The 24,154-nt window shown below is 34.3% G+C and overlaps 1 protein-coding gene across 4 annotated transcripts in view; it reads left to right on the forward strand.

Moving 5' to 3' along the window:
- Positions 1 to 24,154, forward strand: part of Il1rapl1 (interleukin 1 receptor accessory protein like 1) — a 1,382,089-nt gene that overhangs the window by 805,511 nt on the left and 552,424 nt on the right. For all 4 annotated transcript variants that reach the window (XM_021153186.3, XM_085838132.1, XM_085838131.1 and 1 more), the window contains 2 exons: positions 28 to 214; positions 4,144 to 4,297. In XM_021153186.3, the coding sequence (XP_021008845.1) occupies positions 28 to 214; positions 4,144 to 4,297 (341 nt within the window). The remainder of the gene's footprint in view (positions 1 to 27; positions 215 to 4,143; positions 4,298 to 24,154) is intronic.

The raw sequence follows: 24,154 nt of genomic DNA on the forward strand, positions 1-24,154 counted from the left end.
TTATATATAAATTCTGCTTTGTTACAGGAATTCCACATATTGTATGAAAGTCTCCATCTCACTGACAGTGGGAGAAAATGACACTGGACTTTGCTACAATTCCAAGATGAAGTACTTTGAAAAAGCTGAACTTAGCAAAAGCAAGGAAATTTCATGTCGAGACATAGAGGACTTTTTATTACCAACCAGGGAACCTGAAATCCTTTGGTACAAGGTATGGATTCTGAAAGATTTTATTGCCCGCAAATAATTTAATGTGCATTTTTTTTCTAGAGAAATCTGGATGAAAGATTAACTAAGATATAGCTCATGTCTTAGAGAGTACTGTAGCAAGTTGTGCTCATCCTTATAGGCTTTTTATGATATTTTATTTTAGGTCTATAAGTATTTGCCTAAATTTATGTCTATGTACCATGTGCATAAACAACCCACACAGGCAATTACATCCTTAGGACTGGCATAATAAGTGAATGTGCGTGGTCACGTGGGTATTAGGAACTGGACCTGGGTTTTCTGGAACAGCAGTCAATGCTTTTAATTGCCTACCCATCTCTGCAACCCAGTGTCATTGTAAGCTTGAAAAACTAGCTGCTTTGATAAATAAAATATTGCTTAATATTTGTACTGTTGGTCTACCATATAAACTGTTGTTTATATTTAAATATTGCATATATCAACAACTCTTTGACAAATTTGGAAACTAAAATATTTTGAACAAATATATCTGGGCTTAGCATTCCATCATACTCCAAGACAAAAGAGAAATAATACTTATTTTCTCCTGTGATAAAATTGTGTCCTAATTTTAATGGGATGTTATATGTTCAATAGTTATAATATTGCCTATATTCTAATCATTTTCAAATATAAATGGCTTAATAAATAACACCTGAGGAAACAAATAATTTTTTTAGTAGTAATTTCGTCAAAAGGAGAAAAAGCCAATCCCCCTGTTGCTGTCACGTCACTTATATTCATTGACCTTCCAAAGCTTCTTGTGTTTTTAAGCTTCTTTGTGTCACCTAAGAGCATTTATGGTCTTGGATATGCTCAAAAAGTCAATATGGAAACTATGAATGTTTATATGGAGCAGTTTGTTCACAGATAAAAATTCTCTGTTAATGTTTTCTCTGTCCAATGGGTTGAACACTTTGGAAAATGGGACTTATATTACATAGTGTATGCCTGTTAGAATCAGAATGCAAACCCTTATAATTGTTTGTTATTGAATTTTTAAAATACTATTAAAAATGAAACAAGAAACCTGAACAAGTTCAAAAAGTTTTCTTCGAAATTAACAATATTCTTCCCAAAGACAACTTTGACTCTGAATAATAAGCAGTAGAAGTTCAGAATCTCAAAAGAAGTGTTGAAAGATTTGTCAAATCTTCCCTTGGTTTTTCTGTCCTAGACAGTGTCAAAAATCAGGACATTATTAGCTCCCCTGGTTTCTCTTCTAGAAGGAATGAGTCTTGTTGTTTAAATTTTAATAACTTAAGTACATCTCATTTGATGCATTCTGAAGTTTACCTGTCATCCTCAGTGAAGTATTTTGAGTATTATGAGACTCACATTTTCTAAAGCCACATATTTTCTGGCATTTGTGGGTGAACATTCTAGACTTGAAGCTTTGTGTTTTACTATTAAGTTGCCTTTGATATATATATATATAACTTTTTTATGATTTGCAGTGAACCTCTCAAGTTTATCTGAAATATGGGAGAAAAGGCACATACATAGTTATCTTTCAATTAAAATTAAGTCAACCTCAATTAAATTTTGATGGTTTCACATTGTTCATTCAGAGATGTTTCCACATTATGATAGTCATTTAAGCAAAAAGAAAAAAAAATCATAATAGAAGTGTAAAGTACAGATGTATAACATTTTCAATTGCTGTCTTTAGTCAAGACTTAACTTTATGCCATATAAATAGTGGAGATTAAGAAAGTAATTGTAATGTATAATACTTTAATGCACAATTAGTATAATTAGGGCTATTTCTGTAACAAATATAAACAAATAGTAGGTATACTTTGGTATGAAATAACTGAAAATTATCTTCTAGATATAATTGCCTAGACACACTGACCCACATAGATTATGAGTTTTAAAATCTTGACTTGTCAATAAATAAAATTACCTATCTATGGTTTCAAAAATGTTAAAGCACTTTTGTGCATTACTTTTAATACTAATCTGAGAATAGAGATTTTTGATTTGGCAAAAACAGAAATCTCTTGAGCCAATAACATTACAATAAAAAGATCATAATTTGATATGTCTATTAATAATGAAAATTCATATTTGTGGGAAATGAAGAGCCTTCATTCACTACTAATGAGAGTATAATCAAGTATAACTCTTATCCAAATTTTTATAGATATTTTTCAAAATGTTCAAAATAAAACTTCCATATGAGAGAATTGCACAACTCTTGGGATAGACTCAAAGAATCCTATATACTACCACAGAGCTACATATGTATCCATTGCTCCATTTTCACAACAGTAAGGAAGAGTATCAAGTATAGATACCATCAACAGATAAAGGGAAAAGAAAATGTGTTATATGTACAAAATAGACTTTTGTTCAACCATAAAGAAAAAATAACTTCAAGAAAATAGATATGAAAAGTATTATATTAAATGAAATACGCAGTCTCAAAAAGAAAAAAAAAGAAATCTCATTTTTACATATGCAGATTCTGTTTGTTTACATGTAAATAAGAGGTTGCTAGAGTTAGCATAGATTGTCAAACTAAATAGAAGAACACAATAAAGAAGAGATGCTGCTAAGCCAACTAAGGAAGTCAAGGTAAATGAATGCAGATGATATGAAAAAAGAGGCTACTGGGCACACAAGGGCACAGGGAGAAGAGAGGTGATGGAGATAAATAGTACACAAAGAAACAATAGAAGCAAACCGTGTTTGGACAAACACCATAATAAAGACTAATTCTTTGTGTGCTCAAAGAAAATAAAAAAGACCTTGTACCTGTTTCTTCAATGGATTATACAGTGCACATAATATGTAGAGGTTTAGTGTGTATAAGTGCAATTATATTTTGATAGAATATTAGAGCAGAAATGTTTAGCTTATAAAACTATTTCCCACTGTTTATTTAATAATGAATTTTAAATTTTTGCTATGGATACCAATATAGTCAATATTATAATAATCTATTATTTGCTTGCTTGCTTGCTTGCTTGCTTGCTTGCTTTATTTATTTATTTATTTATTTATTTATTTATTTATTTATTTATTTATTTATTTATCTATTTTAAACTCCAGATTTTATTCCCCTCTCTGTCCACACTCTGACTGTTCCATATCCCATACCTTCTCCCTGCCCCACTGTCAACATTAGGATTTCCCCACCACAGCAGACCTCCCCATTCTCTGGGGCCTCCAGTTTCTTGAGGATTAGGTTCATCTTCTCTGACTAAACCTAGACCCAGCACTTCTCTACTGTATATTTGTTGGGGACTTCATATCAGCTGGTGTATGCTGCCTGGTTGGTGGCCCAGTATCTGAGAGATCTCAGGGGTCCAGGTTAATTGAGACTGCTTGTCCTCCTACAGGGTCGTCCTCCTCCTCAGCTTCTTCCAACTTGCCCTAATTCAACTACAGGGGTCAGCAGCATTTAAGTTTTATGTTGAGTGTGATTAACAGGTATATGATATTACTAAATCCAGAAAATCACTATGTGTCTACTGCAGATGTAGCACCATTACAAGTTAATGTGATCATAAAAATAATTTTAAGAGGATGTTCCTGAGTTGCAGATTTTGAAAAATAATATAATTTAGTATGAAATCCAAATCTTTAGCTCCTATAAAACATAATGTATAAAATATTGTTGTACTTCAGGCATTATTGTGTGTGCCTATAAGCTCACAATGAGGCAGGTCAATCAGGACTTCAATTCTAATCTAAGTTACATAGCAATTTCAAGATGAGCTTGGGCTACAGAAGACCTTTTTGTTGTTGTTGTTTTTAATTTTTGGTTTGGTTTGGTCTTGCTGTTTGTGGTTTGGTTTGGTTTTTAGAAATGAAGCCAACATTATTGCTTTATTGGTTTAAAATAATTTTACTTTTTACTTATCATGTGTACTACCCAATTTGATATTGTCTGTGTAGGAATGTAGAACAAAAGCATGGAGACCAAGTATTGTCTTCAAAAGAGATACTTTGCTTATAAAAGAAGTCAAAGAAGATGACATTGGAAACTATACCTGTGAATTAAAATACGGAGGCTTTGTTGTGAGAAGAACGACTGAGTTAACTGTTACAGGTAATCACAGTCTTCAGTATTTCATTTGTAAGTAAAGAAACTGTATTTTGACAAGGTCTCGGGGCTTTGTATTGATGTTTTTCAACCTCGGTAATGAAAGAAGCACTCAACGAAATGCTAAGTGGATTCCTATAGGTGAAGTTTATTCCTCCTTGTTTTAAAATTATGTTGTGCTGAAATACATTTGGAAGGTTAAATAGAATATATTTAGGGAAATATACAAATGTTTGCTTTTGAAACTACTTGAAATAATGAGTTTATAGTTTTGAAGATTATGCTTATACTTTGTAGTGGAGTCATTTTTAGAAACATTTTCTAGAGTGATGAAATAGAATACTTGCAATCTACCCCCGTATTTCTGTCATGCTATACACTAGACAAATTATTTTTCTACCAACTTATTATATAGATGACACATATGATCTCATAGGTTTAAAATAATGTAATTGCAGATGAAATTGTTTTTAAATGTGAGTTTTTTTTTTAAATCACAGAACTCTCATATTTTGTTATTGTAGAAAGTAACCAAAATAGCCAGGTGTGGTGGCACATGCCTTTAATCCCAGCACTTGGGAGGCAGAGGCAGGTGGATTTCTGAGTTCAAGGCCAGCTTGGTCTACAAAGTGAGTTCCAGGACAGCCAGGGCTATACAGAGAAACTCTTGTCTCAAAAAACCAAAAAAAAAAAAAAAAAAGGAAAGAGAGAGAGAGAGAGAGAGAGAGAGAGAGAGAGAGAGAGAGAGAGAGAGAGAGAAAGTAACCAAAATAGTATCAGAGTACTACTGATTAAAAACAGTGTACAATTCACCAATCTAAAAAACCTAGTTGTATTATTGTAAGTTCTAGAATGTTATAAAGTACTCATGTGCAAAATGGTAATGATGAAATTTGCCTTACAAGGGATTTGCAAGTATCATGTAAATTAAGGTAATATGTATACAATAAATTTGCAATGAGAAAATCTAAATGAACAGCAATTTATTTATGCAAAGAATTGTATTCAGGATCATTTTTTTTTTCATTTACAACAATGATCACTTTTGTAAAAAGTTCCTCATAGAAGGGAGAAGGAAACCCAGAGCAAAATTAAAATGGGAAATTACAGATATTTGCACATTCTTATTGAAAAATATTTTTGATGACATTTTGGGATCATATTTGTCAAACATTTACAGAACAGCATACCATTAACTACTTTTATTTCATGCCTTCACTAATGCTTGTAAAATAGCTTTCTATATGAAACCAATATATCTTTGATTGGTATATGTGTCACATAAGAATCCATCTTTTTTAAGTTGAGAAATATGATACAATTTGACTCAAAACTACATTGTTTCACAAGACTTATTTGCTGAATAGCAATTATTCTGACAAGGGGAAAATTCATTACATAAGATGCTCTAGTAAAATCTTTGATAAGTATTAGATACAATAAACAACTGATACTTGCAATTTATGATAGACTTGAATAGTAAACACCCATTGAGTCTCTGGTGTGTATTATATACCTATCATAAGTATGTGGATGATTTGCAATAATTTGGTTTGCAGTTTGGCTGTGTGTCATAGATCAGTGTTCAGAAAAATTCAGAGGAGCACTTTATCACTTTTATTTCCATTCTTCTCAGCAGTCCAATGAAAAATATGCCACTATACACAGTAAACACTGAATTTTTTCTGTTCAACTTTTATCTTACAAAGTATACTGAAGTAGCTTTTCTAAACATTAGATATTTAGAAAAAGTAAAACTATGAATGAAAGTGATACATTCTGAATAAAATTCGTATTCATTTCTTGTCTTAACTCTTATAAAAGGAAAATTCATCCATGGAAAATATTTTTCTTTCTCTTGAAACACTATGATTTATAAGTACTATCCGTATGAGGTAGTTTGAAACTAAACACTGTGTGTTGACTGATAAGAAACTTACATACAAACATTTGGCAAAGTAAGTGTAGAACTTTTTACTGTTAAATTGATTTATCATTTTCTATACTTTCTTGATTTATATAAAACTTCTTATTTTCTTCGTATAGAAGAAATAAAGAATAGGTTTTGATATCCAAGAGGAACTTAGTGGTTTATTACAATTATTAACACAAATTAATTATGTAAATAAATAAGTCTCACTGTGATATTTCTATGCATGCCTGTATTATTCATTCATCATGAACAAACTTTCTTTAATGCAAATCTTTATCTGTTATCCCTTCTCATCCTCCAGTAGTCTGTCTCATACTTTCAGATAGTTTCTTCATGGGAAAGAAAGTGTGCAGTACTCCCTCTGATTGATCTTTCTCTTTTTTTTTCTTTTTAAAGGCATTTTTATTAGATATTTTCTTCATTTACATTTCATATGCTATCCTCAAAGTGCCCTATACCCTCCCCCCACCCTGCTCCCCAACCTACCCACTCGTGCTTCCTGGCCCTGGCATTCCCCTGTACTGGGACATATGATCTTTGCAATACCAAGGGCCTCTCCTCCCACTGATGGCTGACTAGGCCATCCTCTGCTCATATGCAACTAGAGTCACAGCTCTTTGGGGGTACTGCTTGGTTCATATTGTTGTTCCTCCTATAGGGTTGCAGACCCCTTTAGCTCCTTTCTTAATGAGATGATTTCCATTTCCATTTATTTTCCTGCAAATGATATGATTTCATTCTTTGTGGATAATTAACACTCCATTATGGGTTTATCTCACCCATACATGTTTATATACTTACCTCTTGATACATATCTGCTTATGGAGCCTGGGTGAAACTATGCTAGGTCCATTGACTATGCTATGGTTGTGTAGCTTGGTGTTCTTTTATGACCACTAACAGTGGGAGCAGGGGCTGTCTGACTCTTTTGCCTGCTTTTGGGACTCTTTTCCTCCCAATATGTCACATATTCTAGCCTTAAATATAAGAGGAGGTACCCAGTGTTACTGCAACTGGTTGTGCCAAGTTTGGTTGATATTCCTGTGAGGCCCTCTACTTTCTGAAGTGAAATGGAGGAGCAATGAATCTGAGGGAGATAGGAGGTACAGGGTAGGGAAGAGTGGAGAGAGGAAAAACTGTTTTCAGATTATTGTATGAGAGAAGACATTTTTTTAATTTTTAATATTTTTTTACTACATATTTTCCTCAATTACATTTCCAATGATATCCCAAAAGTTCCCCATACCCTCCCCCCTACTTCCCTACCCACCCATTCCCATTTTTTTGGCCCTGGCGTTCCCCTGTACTGGGGCATATAAAGTTTGCATGTCCAATGAGCCTCTCTTTCCAGTGATGGCCGACTAGGCCATCTTTTGATACATATGCAGCTAGAGTCAAGAGCTCCGGGGTACTGGTTAGTTCATAATGTTGTTCCACCTATGTTAAACTCGAATATATGCAGGTATTTCTTTTTATAGGATGGCTTTATTTCCTTTGGTAACTTACTCAGGAGTGGGAGATCTGGATATAATTCTGCTATAGTATTTGCTTTGTTCTGTGTTGTTTTAGCAATCTTCATACTAATTGCTATTTAGATATCCCCCTTTCCTCACATTCAAGCCAGAATCTCTCTCTCTCTCTCTCTCTCTCTCTCTCTCTCTCTCTCTCTCTCTCTCTCTCTCTCCCTCCCTCTCTCTCCCTCTTTTATTCACCCCTCCAAGCACATCTATATAGTCTTCCTTTCTCTCTTTCAAATTTGAGGCCTCTTTTTAAAAATTGCTTTTACAAAACTAATATTTATATATATGTATTCATAAGTATATGAATATACTCATACAAATACAACCTCCTCAATCTGTATAGTATGATTTGTGTATATGTTTTGGGGCTAATCATTTGGTACTTGATAACTAACTTTAGTGATCTTCCTTGGGAAAAACCATTTTTTACTCTCAGACTTCCTTAGCTGCCTGTAGCTGTTTTGTGTAGGATTGTGGCCCACTGTGCTTTCCCCATTCTCATTAACATGTCTACTTTTATTGTCCTTTTTTAAGGTCACATTTTGACAATCATGTTCATAAAACCTTGTGGGTATAGCTTCTGAAATTCCTATTCATTCCCTACGACCCTGTTCCTCTTGAACCATAATCCAATATAAATTCTTTATTCCTTAAGTTGTTTTTTGGTTGTAGTATTTAGTCACAGGAACAGAACAGTTTTTAAACCAATAGTGTTTCTGGGTATAATAATTTGATTAGCAGCTGTGGTATTTCCAAACAATTGGTCCCTCTTTCTAAGCTGGATTTTTTCCTTGTCAAATAATCATTTGTTGTTCAAATGGGCCTGTTTTATAAGTTAATGACTTTTTTCTTTTTTCTTTTTATTTCGTCTCTTTTAATATTTAAGCTATAATAAGTCATGGGTAGTTTGTTTTGTTCCCATCTCTTTTTGGTATTCTATAGATCTCAGACTTATATAGGCAACTTTGGTAATTTTTTCTATATACCTGAAAAGGATCTATGCACCTTTGCAATTTGGTCTTCTTTCTCCTCTATCCCCATAATTTGAAAGTTAAATCTCTTAAAAATGTTCAAAACCCTTCATTTTATTCCATGTTTTAAAAAATTCTCATCAACTTTCACTGAGTGATAATATTTCTCTATTTTATCATTCATTTCTGATTTTTTTTCACACATGATCAAGCTATTGATGGAGTGATCACTGACATTTTTATTTGTCTTATTTAATTTTTCATCTTCACTATCATTTTAGTTCAGCTTTTCTTTGACAATTTTCCATCTTTATTAAACTGTTATGGATATATTTACACATTTCTTTAAGTTCTTTGCTCTTGTTCTCTTGCAGTACATTTATATCCTCTTTGAGTTGTTTATGCTATTATTCTTTGAATTATTTTTTTCTAGAAGATATTCTAGGTGTTTCATGTTGTGCTTCATTACTGTTGGGCTACTAATTTGTGGAGCATGCTGTCTTGTTTTGTTTTTGTTTTAATGTTAGATTCATTTCTCCATTGAGTCTTGTGCTTCTGAAGGAGTTTGTCAGGTATGTCTTCATTTTTATTCCAAACATCTCCTTCAATGTATGTCTATACCCTACAGAAGAGAATTAAGTTCTAAGAAGGTTAAAATAGTGTGTGTGTGTGTGTGTGTGTGTGTGTGTGTGTGTGTGTGTACTTATGTAACTGGTATTGAGGGCAGAATTTTCTTTCCCTAGTCTTTTGAGGGTCTACTCTTTTCTATACAAAGAGACACTAAGAGTTACCACACCCTCTGTTGGTCCTCTCCTCTGCTACCTTTTGGTATAGCATTCCAAGTCTAGTTGTCTAGTGTTGAAGAAGCTCTGATCAACTGGTAGCAGGAAGATTAGAGATCTCAAGAGCTAGTTATGTAACTAAGAGTCCTATGAACTCAGAAGGGGAAGCACCTACCTGGGAATCCTGGTAAGGGAAATCCCTTAAGAGCAGGAAGCAGTGGGCCTAGTCTGAGGCATGGTAGTGAGAGATCCCAGAGGAACTATAGCATCTGCAAACACTTGGAGTCTTGATCTGGGAGTTGCAGCCAGGATAAGTTAGGCACAATGATGTTTACATACTAGTCAGAGAAGCAGCAGAGATGGACTGCCAGGAATAGACAGCAGTGTAAGTAAGTACCTTACTTAATCAAATGAGAAAGGATTGTCTTGGTGCAGGTGAGCAGGCCTATGGGATAAGAAGAAGCACACCAAATTGATGGTGACTCAGGATGGATATTCAATAAAATTAGAGACACCAAAAGAAGTGAGCACTCTTTTTAGAAAGAATACAAGTAGATATCTATAATGCATGCATTTGATGACTCCTTAGTGATTATAAGATTTGACTATATTTTTATTTATAGACTTCTATGCTATATTGGATAATAATTTTCTGAACTGTAATGGCAAGCAAAAAATGTGAAAATAGTCAAATTTATATTGATATAACTAGACAAATACCTATATTTAAATTCCTTACACTAAACTATTTTTATATTTAAAATAATAATTTAGCACTAGGCCCTTTTCAAATTATTTCCAAAAGTGTGGATATGGAAAAATGTTATATGTGGAAAATGATCTACATTAAACCTGATAGTCCTGAAATAAATGATACTTCTTTGAATTTTCTTAAGCTTTTTATAGGCGGAATACCTTTCAATCTTGCTGGTGTATGCATATCCATGCATTCATGAACATGTATACGTGTGTGCATGCACACACACACACACACACACATACACACACACACACACACACACCTTCCTGAATTTACAAGGAAGATTATCAATTCTTAATGGGTCTTAAACCTGATGAAAAATGAAAGTAGAAACAAAAATGAAGTCAAAATTTATGTGTTTAAACCATGTACTTGCTTTCTGTACAATTTGGGAGAGGCTAAAATTTTAACAAAAATAGAATTACCTTCATGTTCCTTCTCTTTATTTTTTCTTGGTATTCTACTACATTTTTTTAAATGTTATAAAAGCCTTTTGTATTTTTCCAGATTGAAGATTTTAATATAGTTTTAAATTTAAAAAAAATGGGAAAATTCAAATGTTATAGAATCAAGAAGAAAACAAGTTTTATATTCTATTAAGACACTAAGAATTGCCGGGTGTGGTGGCATACACCTTTAATCCCAGCACTTGGGAGGCAGAGGCAGGCGAATTTCTGAGTTCAAGGCCAGCCTGGTCTACAAAGTGAGTTCCAGGATAGCCGGAGTTATACAAAGAGACCCTGTCTCGAAAAAAAAAAAAAAAAAAAAAGACACTAAGAATTCCAAAAATTTTATGATATGGTAAAATTATTCATTCCCTATACACAGAATATGTTGCCTATAAAATATAAATATAGACCACTTTGGAGGTTAGTAAATACTTTTAAATACTAAGAGCATACTAAGATCATTGAGAAGTTTGTTGTCTTCCCTAAAAATTTCTAATTATAGCACCAATGGTCTGCTTTAAAGTGTTAAATACTTAATATTTTGGAGATTCTCTCCTAGTTGTATTTGATTTAGGCAGAGTTAACAGTTTAAAATTACTGTAGCGTACTATGTAGTTCACTTAGAACAAATTACAGATGTTTCTTCTATTTATTGAAATGGAAGAACAAAAACTTGATACTTTTATTTACCTTTGATACTATGGTGGTTTTTATAACTATGAAACATGGTCAGAGTATGAATCAAGAGAATGAGGCCATATTGTAAAGATTCAGTAGACATTTACTGAAAAAAGTAACTATTCTTCTCTCCAATTATCCAATATAATGGTTTTCCCCCAGTGGTAAGTATTCAATAAATAACTTTTGAGCATACCAACCAGGGAAAGGGTGAGAAGAGGTGGATCCTCTAAGTTAAATGTCAAGTATAACTGGGATTTTCTAGGAAAGGGTAGTTAAAGATGTAAACCATATCAGAATAAACAAAGAGAAGGCCTGCCAACAATAGCTTCAGTGCCACTGGCTCTTAAAAGACAAGACAGAAAAGCCTAATACTGGACCATACTTTTTCCTTTATAGTCAGTTTTCTACAGACCAAGAGGCACAGGTCTGGCTTTCTTCCTTGACATTCAGACCTCCTAGTTTCCACTAACTCATAATGGATCTGTTATCCACTACTCAGTACAAACCTATTCCTATTTGGAGACTAGTTTCTACAAATACCAAGTTGAATTTCCTTTTATTTGTACTAAAATACTCTCAAATTTGAAAGGGACCTCAATTATTCCATGCAGTTTCTCATAATTCTATTATTTCCAAACAAAATCAAAACCCTCAACAGTACATCCACACACCTTTTGGTCACTGTGCTTTCTTTAGTTCTTATTCCATGTTCAGATCTTTTTTGAAGCACAACGAACAGTGCTGTACTGGGTTTCCAGCTGAAGTTTGGCCTCTCATTGTCTTCTGCTTCACCATGATCTTTCAGTTAGTCTATTGTGTCTCAGACTGTAAGTTTTATATGTTTGATCAGAAGCCATTTCCAGATCTCCTTCTGTAACTTTGTTTTTTTTATAACTGCCTCAAATCTTGAAGAACTGAGCACACACCACCCTTCCTTGCTTTCATTTGTTTTGGTGTTTTCCAAGTTTGGAGTGTGAATGGTGTTTTGATTCAATGATAAAAATCCATTTTCCATCCAAATTCTGTAAAACATTTTCGGTATCACAAGTATCCTCAAATTTAATGTAGTCAAATCTACTTGGACAACAGGAATACACATCATGTGGAAAATATACATCAAATATAGGGCCATAATTTAAAAGGTCACTAAATTGTCAGACCTGGTATTGTCTGCAAGGTTCTTGAGGAACTGGGAAGTATTGGTGTTGGGAGGTGGCAGGGCAAAAGTAGTGCAGAGTGACAAAAGCAACATTAGGGGTGGCTAGCATTGCTAATTGATTTAGCAAACTACAGCTCCAGAGTTGGCCCACAAATCTGTGTATGTCACTCTCTGTGTTTCTGTCTCTGTCTTTCTTGGTCTCTCTGCTCTCTGTTGTAGAATTTTTTATTGAAAATGTTTACTTGTTCAGAGCATGGACAGGATATTTGTTTTATTTGTTTGGTCTAAAGAAAAATAAGAAAGGGCCATATAAAGTTCTTTCAGAAGTGTTGATGTGGCAAGACTTCATTGTTTCAAATTAATTATTTGTATTTGTTTGATATTTTACCTGCATGTGTGTCTGTGGGATCCTGGTGCCCAATCAGGCCTGCAAAGGGCATTGAATGTCCTGGAACCACAGTTACAGATGGTTGTGAGTCATTGAGTCAGAGCTGGGAACCTTAATTGAGTATTTTCTCTTGGCTATTAAGCCATCTCTCTAGTATCACATAACTTCATCTTTATTCATATTCCTGGCAAAAAAACATTTTTAATGATTTTATACTGGAAGATGTTAAACAAAATGAATAACATCTACGTATTATAAACCTTCCAACCATTTAAAGACAAGTCATTTCTATGTCTCAAAAAATCAATAAGAGAATGGATTAGGAAAAAAAAATTCAAAAACAATTTTATTAGATATTTTACTCATTTACATTTCAAATTCTATCCCGATAGTCTCCTATACCCTTCCCCCACCCTGCTCCTCAACCCAACAACTCCTGCTTCCTGGCCCTGGCATTCCACTGTACTGGGGGCATATAATCTTCCCAAGACCAAGGGCCTCTCCTCCCAATGATGGCCCACTAGGCCATCCTCTGCTACATATGCAACTAGAGACACAAGCTCAGGGGGGTACTGGTTAGTTCATATTGTTGTTCCTCCTATAGGGTTGTAGACCCCTTCAGCTCCTTGGGTACTTTCTCTACCTCCTTCATTAGGGGCTCTGTGTTCCACCCAATAGATGACTGTGAGCAGCCTTTTCTGTATTTGCCAGGCACTGGCATAGCCTCACAAGAGAGAGCTATATCAGGGTCCTGTCAGCAAAATCTTGCTGGCATATGCAATAGTGTCTGGGTTTGGTGGCTGTTTATGAAAATGTTCTATCTTGAAAACAAATTCTTAACTAACTATGAGACGTAAGCAGATTAGTCAGAAGCTAAGTAAGGGAAAACTTACTGGAAAAAAAAGAAGGAGGAAAGTGGTAAAAGAATTATTGTTTCAGTAACATTTTTATACTTGGTACAACATTTTAACAGAGTTAACATAGCAATATATTTAAACGACTTTCCAATCAACCATGAGCTAAATTTGTGCTTTCAAAAGGTACATCTTCCTCCTCTTTTTATGGATGAGAAAGCTGAGGAAAAAAAAGGTTAAGTGGCTTTATCAAGGTCACAAAGCATCACAGTGACAAATGTAGGAATAAAATTTAATTCCATGAACTTCAATCTATGATTTACTCTTCTAGATAATTAATAGTAAGACATTGTAGTTTTCATATTAGCTCTGCTGATCGCAAAGAAAGATTTATATTTTAGGTTCAACTGAAACACATTGTACTGAGACCTTTAATTCTTCTACCACTGATGTAATTAAATGGTATATTTCTGGGTCTAGCTCAAGGTTAAAGGATTTTTTTTTCCCTTTCTCTGCCTTTTTTTCTCAAAGTAGTATATTTTATCTTCCTGAAAGGAAAATTGTTTTTGTTGAATACTTCAATAAATCAACCATGTTTTATTGACTTGTAACCTCGCATGAATTGATGAAAATTATAGTAAGGGATATTCTTTAAAGCATTCCTTACCATGTTTGCTAACATGTCAGAATCAATTTTGAAAACAAACATGCAGGTTGTTTTGGTAAAGTAAAGCATATTGATAGATGTCATTAATTTTATATATAAAAATATATCATATTTGGATGTTCATGTATCATTTATTGCATGTATCATAGCATATGCTTGTAGTGCCAACATTCAAGGGCCCAAGACAGGAACATCTCAAATTCAATGCCAGCCTGGGTAAGTTAGAAGAACCATGTTTAAATTTCTTCAAGATACATTTAAACTTTGTATTTAAAAGGGGCATAAACTTTTTGTAATACATGGTGAGTTTAAACAAATTGACTAATCTTGATTTGAAGTTTAATTCCTAGAGCGAAAACAACAGCAAAACAACAAGAACAATAAAACAAAAAGCAAAAAATAAATAAATAAACCTACTTTAAAAAAAAAGTATATAATGGTCACCATATAAAGTGATTTACAGGCACTATCATCCATATTCTCCAGCGAGGAAAACTGTTTAAGTCTATTTTGGACATGTATTTAGCATTTAAATAAATAAATTGACATTATTTCTAGTAAGTGAATTCTGTTATGTTACTTACTTGCTATAATTTCTGATGCTCCTAAGCTTATGGCAACAAACTCAGGTATAAGAGTAGAAGAGCTATCTAGTAAATATTCACTGAGAGAAACACATATAAGATTTAAATCTGCTCAAAACTTCTACTTTTAATTGTGTTATGAAATGTGGCTAAACTGAATGTTGATGTGTTACAGAGTGTAACATAGATACTGAGATGCAAGGAGTATCTCTTTAGGATTTTGAATTTTTAAGTAAATGTTCAAATCATGTTTGTTATGTTTGTTAAGTACAGTATATTACAAAGTGACCCAAAGAAATAAGAGAGATCAAAAGTGTCTAAAATTTCAAATTTTCTTTTTAATTTGGAATATCTCTTTGAATATAATGAACTATGAGATGTGCCCCAAGTTTAATCACAAAATTAGTTTATGACCTTGAATACATATCTTATGTACATGATCTAAAGCAAATTTCAATTTTTCTAGTATTTTTTCTTGACTTTATTTTTTCATTTATTTTTGTTTTGTTTTGTTTTTCCTTTAATTATCCATGGATAATAAACTTTCCCCATACAACATAATCTGAATACATTTTCTCCTCCCTCTACATCTCCCAGTTCCTCTTCACCCAGTCTGCCATCCAGATCCATTTACTTTCTGCCTCTTATTAGAACAGAACAGGCTTATAAGAGATAACAACAAAACATAACAAAATAAAACAAAAGATAAGATAAAACAAAACCATTATATCAAAGTTGGACACTATAACCCAGCAGGAGAAAGAGTCCTAAGAGCAGGTACAAGAGTCAAAGACTAAGCAGGGCATGGTGGTGCACACCTTTAATCCCAGAACTTTGGAGGCAGAGGCAGGTGGATTTTTTAGTTCGGGGCCAACCTGGTCTACAAAGTGATTTCCAGGACAGCCAGGGCTATATAAAAAAACAAAAACAAAAACAAAACCTGTTTCAAAACACACACACACACACGAGACAATAAAATCTATATTTATGGGCTGAAGAGATGGCTCATCATTTAAGAGCATTAACAGCTCCCTTGAATGTTCTGAGTTCAAATCGCAGCAACTACATGGTGGCTCACAACCATCTATAATGAGATCTGATGATATCCTCTGGGATGTCTGAAGACAGCTACAGTGTACTTACAAATAATACGTAAATAAATATTTTCAAAGAAGAGTCAGAAACCTACATGTTTCCACAGTCAGGAGTTCCACAAAAATACTAAGCTAATAACTATCATATATATGGGGTTGCCCTGGGAATGACCCACGTAGACCCTGTGCTCTGTGATCTCATATGTGCCTTGCTCTCCTGGTGTCCTGTGTCCAATTTGGGTATAACTAATGCACAAAGAGTACGAATTTATGAATACAGCCTTTTATGTGTCATTGTTTAATGCACACAAGTGTTATGTGTGTGAAGTATTTTCCATGTATCTTTATTTTATGTAGCTAAGTAAAAAGTGAAGTACAGTGTGTATAATCAGGATAAATGATGATTGTATGCATTTCTACTTTTCATGTGATTATAAATATGTATACCTATGCATGTTTACCTACAAATATGCATATATATCACTATATACCTGAACTTATATTGTTTTTATTTTTAAGATTTATTTCTTATATTTTTATTTAAGTAATTTTTGTCTTTTTGAGTAAGGAATATATAAGTACTGTGTTTATTTCATTTAGACTCTCCATTTTTATGACCCCATTCCCTCTCAATCTCATGAAATTTTACTCTGACACCTTCTGAGTCCATTTAATGTTTCTCACTTGTATATGTGTTTAAGTATAACCACTTGGGTTTGGAGAAGACTGAGTCTCTGTCCCTCAAAACCATCGATTACCTATGGCTCTTCATCTCTCAGTGGGAATCTATATTTTAGTGGTTTGTTGTAGTTGTAAGCTGTTTCTGGCCTACAAGAACCAGGTACTCCTGAAAAGCAGGCTGGGGCTGAAAAAGAGAGTTAGACTGTGAGAGAAGAATGAAGCCAAGACAAATATTTTCTGATCAAGGCCTGTGAGTTTACTAAGAGACTGTGCTTATAAAGGGGGAAGGACCATCCTCTGCCAATCCATTCTTGGTACCTGTCGCCAGCCCGAAGTATGCAACATGGATTGTCTCAAAGGTGTCTCAGCAGGCAGCAGGATCTTGAAGAAGAGCAGGACAGTTGACACATCAAAAGAAGCCAGCCAAGTCGGAAAACTGCACCCCAAGTGGCCCCACTTCAGTGGTGACAAGGTCTGCACCAGCCTGCTTCAGGCTGGGGGAGGCTACAATTCCTCCCTGATTATATAATAAAAATAGCTGGACCGAGACATAAAGTTTATTTATGCTCCATAGTCCTGCCTGGGAGTTATGGTGGCTGGCAGCTGTGCCTGGCTTGGGGACTCAGATTTTCCTGAACTATTCTTATCTGTAGGAGTATATATGCAGCTTGTTTGTGTTTATTTTACACAAACATGGCTCTATGGTGTAATATTAACAAATCACAGCCTCTTGGCATGTACCTCTGTCTTAGATTGATATAGTTCTGAAATCTGCTAGCCCGTCATTGGCTGACCAGCCCTCATAGCACATCGTATTCCCAAATCAGACCAAAGCCACAATATGTACTTAATATGCTTTCTCATATTGATGAATTCCTGCCACCTGCACTTGCTGGAGGCGAGGCTGCACACTTGCTGAAGTCAGGCTGTAAGGAGAGACTGACCTGCTTGAAAACAAAGTCAAGATAGTTGAAAAAGCATCAGGATAAAAGCTGCTTTGGGGAAATCCAGGTACTTTATTCAGTTGCAAATATGATCAAGCTCAGACTCTCACCTCCTGTTGTGGGCTTTGAGAATTAACAGAAAAGCTAAAAATTCTCTGAGAATGGAGGCTGTTCTCCAAATTAACTTTTTCAACTAAAAAGGATTTCTAGCCATCAACAAGGTTAGAATCATACGTACTAGAGGATTCAGGATCTGTGTCCACTTGATGAACCAGTCTTTCAGGCAGCCATCACACTCTGTCTTCTTTTTGTGAAAAAGCACAGAACTTCTTCCCCAGATTAAAACAGGGTCTGGACCATTCCATGCATTAGTTAATGAGTCCTGCCATTTAACCATGGCATAAGAACTAGAAGTAACTGGATGCCAGTGGTGATCCACTGCAGATTGACTTTTAATACCAGTTTGCAAAAAATTTAAAATGAACAAGACAAAAGAAAGATGTGCTTTTTGTTACTTTGGGGGAGTGGGGTATAACTGCCCCTGTTTTGTTTTTAAAAGCCAATTTTTCAGAGTGTGATGAGCATATTCAACAATTCCTTGTCCCATGGTGTTATAAGGAATTCCAGTTTTATGTCTGATACCAAATTCCTTACAAAACGAAGTAAAATTGTTGCCAATATAGGATGGCCCATTATCTGTCTTAATGAGTTTAGGCAATCCCATAGCATTAAAGGCTTGTAAACAATGATCAATTACATTTCTAGAGGCCTCTCCCGTATGTAGAGAAGCAAAAAGAAATCGCTTGAAAAGGTATTAATAGTCACATGTGCATAATTTATTTATTAATCAGAAATAAGTGTATCCATTTGCAGCAATTGATTAAGTATAAGTTCTCAAGAATTAACACCATTATGTGGAAACAGGTAGAATCTGAGGGCACTAAGAACAATTTTTTTTTTTTTTTTTTTTTTACAATTTGACATGCACAATCTCTAAAAGTACCAAAATATTATCTTAAGCCATTACTGTTTTGATTGTATAAAGAATGAGATTATATGGACAATTATTTTTGTGTAAGGCCTGTAATCTGCCTGAGATATAAATCTAGCATGGCATTGCCTTAAGGCCTTGTCCAGGCAATCTAGGACAAATTCTTAAATGTCCAAAAACAGTCTTCTAAAAAGAACAGCATTTTTTTTTCTTATGAGTTGTATATGAATAAACCATTGCAAATTTTAGAATTTATAGTATCTGAGGGATGAACAATTTTAAGCAATTGTAAGCTCTGAGATATATATTGATAAATATGCAAATTAAAGCTTGATTATTATTCAACATTTTAAAACACAATCTACAGCACACAATTTAATTATCTGTGCTGAAGCCAGAGGACACTCAAAAGAATAAGCATGTGATCCAGTTCACATATACTTTTCTCCCATAGAAGGGCTGTTTTTAAACATAGTAAATGGGATGCATGCATGCATGCATGAATTTATAGAAGGTACAAAAGCATGCATAAAAACAATTTTTAACTTATCTTTAGGATAGTGATTATCAATTTTATTTAAAACGATGGTATGCAATAGGCCAAATAGCAATATTCTGCAATAACCAATTTAATTGCTGTTTAGGACAAGGAACAGACACTTTGTCAGGTTTATAATACACAATTTTTTGGTTATAGGTTTTCTAAAATATATGAATTTAGCTTACAATTCTTTATTAGCACCATAGCAGCTTTATAATAGGATGGTAAAACTTTAATTTGAGGTGAAGAAAGATGATTTTACATTAATGTTTTCTCTTGCCAAAGAGTTGCTGTGGGCACATTTAATAAACATAATTAAAATAAGCAGCTAATATTTAATTACCATTGGTTATAATTGATAACAATTATAAAAGCTTCCTTTATTTTCTGGAAAGCCTTTTGTTTTTTACTAGTTAATTTGTGTCTCTCAAGATAACATCCAACAAAGGTTTAAGTCACTTTAACACCTTAAGGTGAGGTCTTAGCCAATTAACATCCTGGAAGCTTTTGAAAATAAAATTTTGAACCAAATCAATTTTTCGTTCTTAGATTTTCTGTACCAAAATTTTCTAGTATAACGAAAATCTTAAATATTAAAAAGATATTGCCTATGAATCTTATGGAGCAACAACTACTCCCCAGAACTTTAAAGGTCATTGTGTGAGAGCAAGATTTGCAGTAAACTTCTCTTGAGAGGCATTAGCTAATAAAATACTTTCCACTTAGGAAACAATGTACACTGAAAGATTCAAACTCTTAGCTTCTTGTATAGAAGCAGAGACAGTAAATTTTTTTCTTACATAATGTAAAGCTATATTAGCCATAACTAGAGGTGAAATTTTCCAGTGATTACCAGTTCACTAGAAGCAAACACTTTACAATTATCAGGATGCAAAGGAAAAAACAAATTTTTAAATTTATAGTAATTATGTAAAGTAGGCAAGGCAGATTGTAATGCCTTTATAAGTTCTACAGTCTGATTGACCTTTTATAAATTTTGAATTTGAACTTTATTTAGAACAACATCTGGATAGATCTGCAACAATGTTCTTTTAGCTAAGGGGAAATTCTCCTGAAAGCAGGAAGAACTTCCCTAGTCAAGGTTTGCAAAACAAAAGAAACATCATACAAGCTTCCCTGAGGCTGCTCTGAGTTTTGTTCCTCTTGCAGTGAGGACAGATTTTAGAATTTTAAAGTTTCTTTTGCAATATTAGACTATAACTACAACTTTGGGAAAGCAAAACCCAATTTTAAAACAATTTATCATCTTTAAAATCAATATTAGAAGCATCACTTTCATGTTATGAAGTTTGGCTGCCAATTTATACCTATGAATGCATGACAGTGCAAATTTTAATGCTTCATTACAGCAACATTGTTTTAAATCTTATCCTTATAAGTTTATTTTCTAGAATAAGAACCACATTAAATATTATCTCAACTACAAGTATCCTTAGAGGCCTAGATTTTTGGCCTGCTTTATGCCACGTGTTTGAAAGACTCCAACCCTGAGTTACCAATTTAAAGCTGTCTTGCTACCAATGTTACACCTTTTAATCATACCCAATAACTTATAATCTAATACTCTATGATGAAGACATGTAGAATATATTATACCTTTAAGACCAATAAAAAAACAAATTAAGTGGCTACATGAATCTTATAAATTTAGACCAATCAAAGAATTTTACCTTTTCTAGCTATAATTAAAAGATAAAAAAGCACTTTGTCATTTGCCAAACACAATAATCACGATTGCAGAGAATTTTCTAGGAAAAAAACAACTATCTGCTTTTTTTGCCTTAGAACTAAGAGGTTGCAGACTCCTTTTCTTTAAAAACAGTTTTTCAGCAGTCACTCCCCTGCTGTGCTTGATTCTTGGCTAAAGTGTGGGCCACTCTCAGGTTTTGCTGAATCAGCAGTAAAATTTTAACCATTTTTATTTTCCAACAAGAAACACAGAACATTCACTCACTCAGACAATGAGACAAAAGGATACAGGAAATGACACATGGATGGATCGGTGCTCCATACATAGACAATACAAAGAAGGTAGAGAGTTTCTACTGTAGGGGCCAGAGAGAAGGCTGGATGTCTCCAGATTTCCCTGTGTCCCTGGGAAATTTCTGAAACCCATTTTCCTCTATTTTATTTTATTTTATTTTATTTTAATCCCTACTCCTCTCACCTAATGCAGTTCTTGACTGCGGACAACACCTGTTTTGAAGTTTCTAGTCCCATATTTCGCTGCCAAACCCTAAGTGGAATCAGCGCTGGGTCAGCACTGTTCTAACTTAGCCCGTATCCTATTGCACCTCCAGCAACACTTTAAAAAATGAAGTTTAAAACCAGCGCTAGCATAAATACCTGTTGTTCACTGTGTCCGATACGATCTTCTTATTCTTCCCTTCTCGTGGAGCTCCACATAACACAGTGGTCCCTCAGTGTTTCCCGCTGTTTCCTGGTCCCTGGTTCAGGCGCCAATCTGTAGTTGTAAGCAGCTCCAGGCCTACAAGATCCGGGTACTCCTGAAAAGCAGGCTGAGGCTGAAAAAGAGACTGAAGAAGAATGAAGCCAAGACAAAATTTCTCTGATCAAGGCCCGGGAGTTTACTAAGAGGCTGTGCTTATAAAGGGGGGAGGCCCATCCCCTGCCAATCCATTCTTGGTGCCTGTTGCCAGCCCGAAGTGTGCAACATGGATTGTCTCAAAGGTGTCTCAGCAGGCAGGCAGCAGGATCTCAGAGAAGAGCAGGGCAGTTGACACATCAAAAGAAGCCAGCCAAGTCAGAAAGCTGTACCACAAGTGGCCCCACCTCAGGGGTCACAAGGTCTGCACAAGTCCGCTTCAGGCTGGGGGAGGTTAGTTTGTCAACATCACTTCTTTACTTCCAGTACTACACTGTAAAATTCAATATGCTATGATTCTATTCTTTACCCTATAAATCAACGATCTATTTACATGTGATTATATTTAAGCCAAATCAGTGACAAGAAATAGAATAGAGGTTACAGTGCTTGTGAGGTACAGTATTGGGGAGTTATTGTTTAATGGGCACAAGCGTCTCAATTTAGGATGAATAATTTTTTTAAAATCTAGAAATGGATGTACTGATAGTTATTGTAAATATACTTCATAACAATAAATTTTATGCTTAAGAAGGGTAGAAATTATGAGTGTTAGGTCTCATACTTTTCACTATAAGAACAGTTTGAAAATGTGTATTCTTCACAATGTAATTTTCATTTCAAAGATGTTTTATATGACTCTCTTTTCCACCACTTCATGTTGTCTCTGCAATTTGACATGCAATGATTTTTCTAGAATACTTTGAAGCTCCCGCTTTTATGTCAGCGCTTTCTATTAAGTGCTTTTAGTTTTCACATCAGCAAAACTAGCTTTGAGCACAACATTGCACCTATTTCAATTCAGAAACTGGTGTGGAAGGTTTCACAGGACAAGTTAAAGGAAACCTCCAACCAATATGTTGAATTTTCTCAGTCTCATTAAATCAGAAATTGAAAATACACTTTGGGACAATTCATTTCTTGTGAGGATAGGTGATTATGCATCTAAAATTAAAGCTTTAAAGATGAAAAACCAACATAATAGAATTCCAAATCTCAAAAGATTAAAAGACTGCAACATATTTATGACACTTAATCTGAATATTATCAATAAAAGTGGTAACTTCAAGGCTCCAACATAATTAGTAGTTTATTCTGTGCTGACCCTATAAAACTTAACAGTATAAAATGTCAATATGTGTTAATGAGTCAAATACATTTCATAATAATTTGCTAAATTATTTTTAATATAATGATACATATACATACACACCACAATTTATTTTCTTAGAGAATTATAAATCCAATTCAATTCACACCTATTACTAATTTTATTATTACCACTGAGTAGGCTAAGCAGGTATAAGTGCTTGCCTCCCTGACTGACAATCAGAGTTAAATCCCTGAGACCCACTCTATCATATGCCTTACATATTTGATATCTGTCTCATTATTTTTTAAAATAGCTTTTTTGAAATTATAATTACTTCATTTTCCTCCTCTTTTTCTTCCCTCCAACCCCTCCCTCCACCTCTCTCCCTCTCTCTCTCTCTCTCTCTCTCTCTCTCTCTCACACACACACACACACTCTCTCTCTCTCTCAAATGCATGTTCTCTTATTTTTTCATTATTGTTGCATAAATATATAAATTCAACTTGTTCAGTCCATATAATTTTATTTGTATGGATGATTTTAGGAATGACCAGTTGATATTGTATAACCAATTGTGCTTTTCAGCACACACACACACACTGGGGTAGAGAAGACTATTTCTCCCATCCACTATCATTGCTTAGTTACCTGTAGCTCTTTGTCTAGGATTGAGTCCTTCTAGGCTTTAATCCTTCTGCACTAGCAATGTCTATTTGTGTCTTCCTTTTTTCAGTCTTCTTTAGGTAACCATATAGATGAGTGTACCTTTTCTACAAATTCTAAGAGACACAATCTCACAACAAACTTTCTGTGTCTTCAGCAATATCGCTGGGTCTTAGGTTCTGGAGTCAGATTGCAAATGTATCAGTTGAGAGTAGGATACACAAATATGTATTTTAAATAGTTGTGGTTTACTGTAATATTCTCCTTCTAGTGGAAAAAAAACACTTTTCTTGATGAGACATAAGAGCTACATTTATCTGTGCCTATAAGCATAAATATTTAGAATGTAGTTAAGGATTATGGTGGATATTTCCAAAATATTATATGCTTTTACTGTTACCCTTGTTGCATCCCACAGGTAGAAGTAAGTCTCTATTGCTTAGAACATCATGCACTTCAGAAATAGGGTGCAGAGAACCTAA

The sequence above is a fragment of the Mus caroli genome, unplaced genomic scaffold (genome assembly GCF_978045245.1).
Source record: "Mus caroli unplaced genomic scaffold, Mus_caroli_1 scaffold_5, whole genome shotgun sequence".
Lineage (NCBI taxonomy): Eukaryota > Metazoa > Chordata > Mammalia > Rodentia > Muridae > Mus > Mus caroli.